The sequence below is a fragment of the Monoraphidium neglectum genome, assembly GCF_000611645.1.
Source record: "Monoraphidium neglectum strain SAG 48.87 unplaced genomic scaffold scaffold05448, whole genome shotgun sequence".
In the NCBI taxonomy this organism is placed as follows: Eukaryota; Viridiplantae; Chlorophyta; class Chlorophyceae; order Sphaeropleales; family Selenastraceae; genus Monoraphidium; species Monoraphidium neglectum.
This window is the reverse complement of record NW_014008182.1, coordinates 1-3,187: the sequence shown is the minus strand read 5'-3', so window position 1 is coordinate 3,187 and position 3,187 is coordinate 1. Positions and strand designations below refer to the sequence as shown.

Here is a 3,187-nt window from a genome sequence, read left to right as displayed (position 1 = left end):
GTCCAGGGGGGGCGCCAGGCTGCCGGGCGCGCGGGCGCTGCTGCCCGGCCCTCCCGCCCCGCGGCTCGGCGCCGCTGGGGCCTCGTCGGCGGCGGCCGCTGGAGGCCCGGCCGAGCGGGAGGGCGGCGGAGACGGGCGTGGCGCGTCGTCTGAAGAGGACGGTCAGGCGGCCAAGCGGCGGCGCGTCCCGCGGGCGGGTGGCATGACGGCTGGGGCGGTGATGGAGCAGCAGCAGCAGCAGCAGCAGCAGCAGCAGCAGCAGCAGCAGCAGCAGCAGCAGCAGGGGGTCCAGGACGCGGCCGAAGGCGGCGTCGCGGCGCTGCTGGCGGCGCAGGCGCTGGCGCTGCAGCAGCTGCTCGAGCTGCAGCACATGCAGCGGCACGAGCAGGGGGTCGCGCTCCCGACGCCGGCGGTGCCGCTGGCGCCGGCGCCGCCGCCGGACGGCGGCGCGGGCGGCACCGCCGGCCAACAACAAGCGCGACGGCGGCAGCAGGGGTCCAGCTTTGCAGGAGAGGAGGGGGAGCAGCGGGGGGGTTGTGATATGGATGCCGAAGGAGAGGGCAGGCACGAGAGTGGGCAGCAGGAGCCGCGGCGCAGGCAGCCGCTGCCGCCGCGGCAGCGGTGGCGGCAGGAGCAGCAGCACCATCAGCAGCAGCAGGAGAGAGCGCAGCAGGGCCGGGCACCACAGCAGCAGGCACAGCAGGAGCGAGAGCAGCGAGAGGAGCAGGCGCAGCGAGAGCAGCAAGAGCGGCAGGAGCAGCAACCACAGTGCGACCGAGTGCATCAGCATGACAGCAACCAACAGCAGCTGCTTGACACGGTCATGCAGCAGCTGCAGCAGCAGTCGCAGCAGCAGCAGCAGCAGCATCAGCAGCAGCAGCAGCAGCAGCAGCAGCAGCAGCAGGCGCGAGAGCGGCACCTGCACAGGGCGTACGTCCAGCGCTCGCCCAGGCCCCCTTGGGGCGGTCAGGAGGAGGAGGAGCAGCAGCAACAACAACCCAAGCAGCAGCAGCAGCAGCAGCAGCAGCAGCAGCAGCAGCAGCAGCAGCAGCAGCAGCAGCAGCAGCGGGCTTCCTCGTTGCCCGCGCGGGCCAAGCCGCCGCGCCGCCGCGCCCTCTTCAGGGACGACGCGGGCGGCGGCAGCTCAGGCGGCCGGCCCGGCCACTCAGGCGGCAGCGCAGGCGGCGCACCGCTCAGCGCAGGCGGCGAGGACGAGCGGCGCCGGGCGCCACAGGGGCTGCTTGATGCTCTCGCTGAGGCAGCCGTAACTTCAATGGGCGAGCCTGCGCTTCGTGGTGGCTGGGGGGCGCCTGCCTAGCTGGACCCTTGAGCAGAGGCTTGTCGGCCTCCGCGTCTGCTTTGTTTGCTGAGTAACTCCTCCTGATCGATACATATGGCTCAAATCTGGGCAGCATGCTTTCGACTTGGACGTGGCAGGGAAGGATGTAGATCCAGCACAGTCGGCCGGCGCCACTGGCATAGCATGACGACAGCGGCGCCGCCGCACGCGGCCCACCGGACCGCGCAGTTGAGGTTGAGGGCACCAGAGGCGCAGTGGAACTGGAAACGCGCGGCACGCGCCAGCCCCTGCTGCAGCTTCCCTGACGCGCCGCCGCGTTGCTTCCCACCTGGACCCATGACCCCATTTGACTAAGCAGCTGCACCAAGGAGGACACGGCCGTTTGCAGCTTGTTTATAATGGTGGTGATGGTGATGGTTACCTAACACATGTATGTTTTCAAGCGGCAATTCTGCGGCGATGCGGAGTATGAGATCGCAACAGCAGCGTGACACAAGCGCCGGCGGCACGACGCTCGCCGGACCGCCATGCGGCGCGGAAATGACGGCCAGGCAGCAATGCGATGTGTTGGCGCCTACCACAGCGTGCGTGCGACAGGGCCGCAAGGAAGCGGCACGGGGGGCGAACGGCGCCGTTGCCGCTGGGGAGGGCTTGCGGGCGTTGTGACAGCACGGGTGTAAGCGTGGGGACGTGGCCCGGCGGAGGGCGCCGGGTGATTTTGACGTGTTCCCGGGCCGTCTCAGATGCGTCGATAGTCGCAAGGCGTGTCCGGTGGGGGCGGCAAGCTGATGCAGTTTGTGGGTGTGGCGGGCCGAGGCGCGGCTGGATTCGCTCGCGCGACTCTACAACGCAACTTGGCAGCGGCAAAGGGGGGACTGGGAGCCGAGCCGCTCAAGCCGAGGCATGGAAACGGCCCGTCAGCACTGTTGCAAAAAGTTCAAGCCCGCTCCAGCGACTAGCAGCGCTGCCGGAGCAGCCGCCGTGCGTACGCAGAGGCGGACGGGCGCGCATGAGGCTGGCGTTGCAAGGCGTGAGGCGGGGCGGAGGGCGGCGGGCGACGGGTCCTTTCAATGCGCCGTAGCTCTACAGATGGTGTGGGCATCGCAGAAGGTGTGGGTGCGGGTGGGAGGAGCTTGATATGGGCTCCTGTGCAAAACGTGGGCTGCTCAAACGGCGCGTGCGGCGGATGCAAAGGGTCGGCGGGTTTGACCTGCGCACACCAAATATGTAGACACAAACTAGTTATAATGCGTTGTGGTGATGGCGATGGTACATGCGCGCGAGAGCAGGCGGGCTGGGGGCGCAAAACACAGTTTGATGTCTGCAGCTATTCCCTAGGCAAAAAGATGCGTGACGTGCGCGCGTGAAGAGGGGCGCAGGCTGGTAAGCTCATCATCCCCGCAGCCTGCCGGGCGGCCGAACTGGCGCCCGGCGGCCGGCGGACCAAGGCGCCGGCAAGCATGCATCTCGCCGGCCGGCCTGGGCGATCAGCGACCCGAGCCCTCCGCCGCGGGCCGGGCGGGGCGCGCAAGCCTCGCCAACCCCGCCACAGACGGCAGCCGCGGCCGCGCCCTCCCTTATCGCCGTTGGCCGCAGGGACAGGGGGAAAGCTCAAAAGGGCGGAAGCGCCTTGGAGGCCGTGGCTTCAATGTGTGCAAGCTCCTGTCGCGGCGGGCCGGCGGCGCGGTTTGCGCGGGGCGCCGAGCTTTGGATTACATGAGCCCCCCCTGGTGGTTGCCGTGGATGAACTGCGGCCGTGGGAGAGGGAGAGGGCAGGCAGCTGTTATTCGGGATTTTTTAGGTGTAAGCCAGGGGGGCTCTGACCAAGGGGCGCTGGCTCGCAGCGTGGCAGCGCTCAAGTGTGGGTGTGGGTGCACGGGTGAGGAG

At 69.0% G+C, this 3,187-nt stretch overlaps 1 protein-coding gene across 1 annotated transcript; it reads left to right on the top strand.

Annotated features, from left to right (window-relative positions):
• Window positions 1–823: 823 nt before the first annotated feature.
• MNEG_15573 (hypothetical protein) lies at window positions 824–1,318 on the top strand (the record flags this gene model as incomplete). The annotated part of the gene is made up of 1 exon (XM_014035956.1): window positions 824–1,318. One exon carries the CDS (start codon window positions 824–826, stop codon window positions 1,316–1,318), a length of 495 nt encoding a protein of 164 aa, XP_013891410.1.
• Window positions 1,319–3,187: the final 1,869 nt, after the last annotated feature.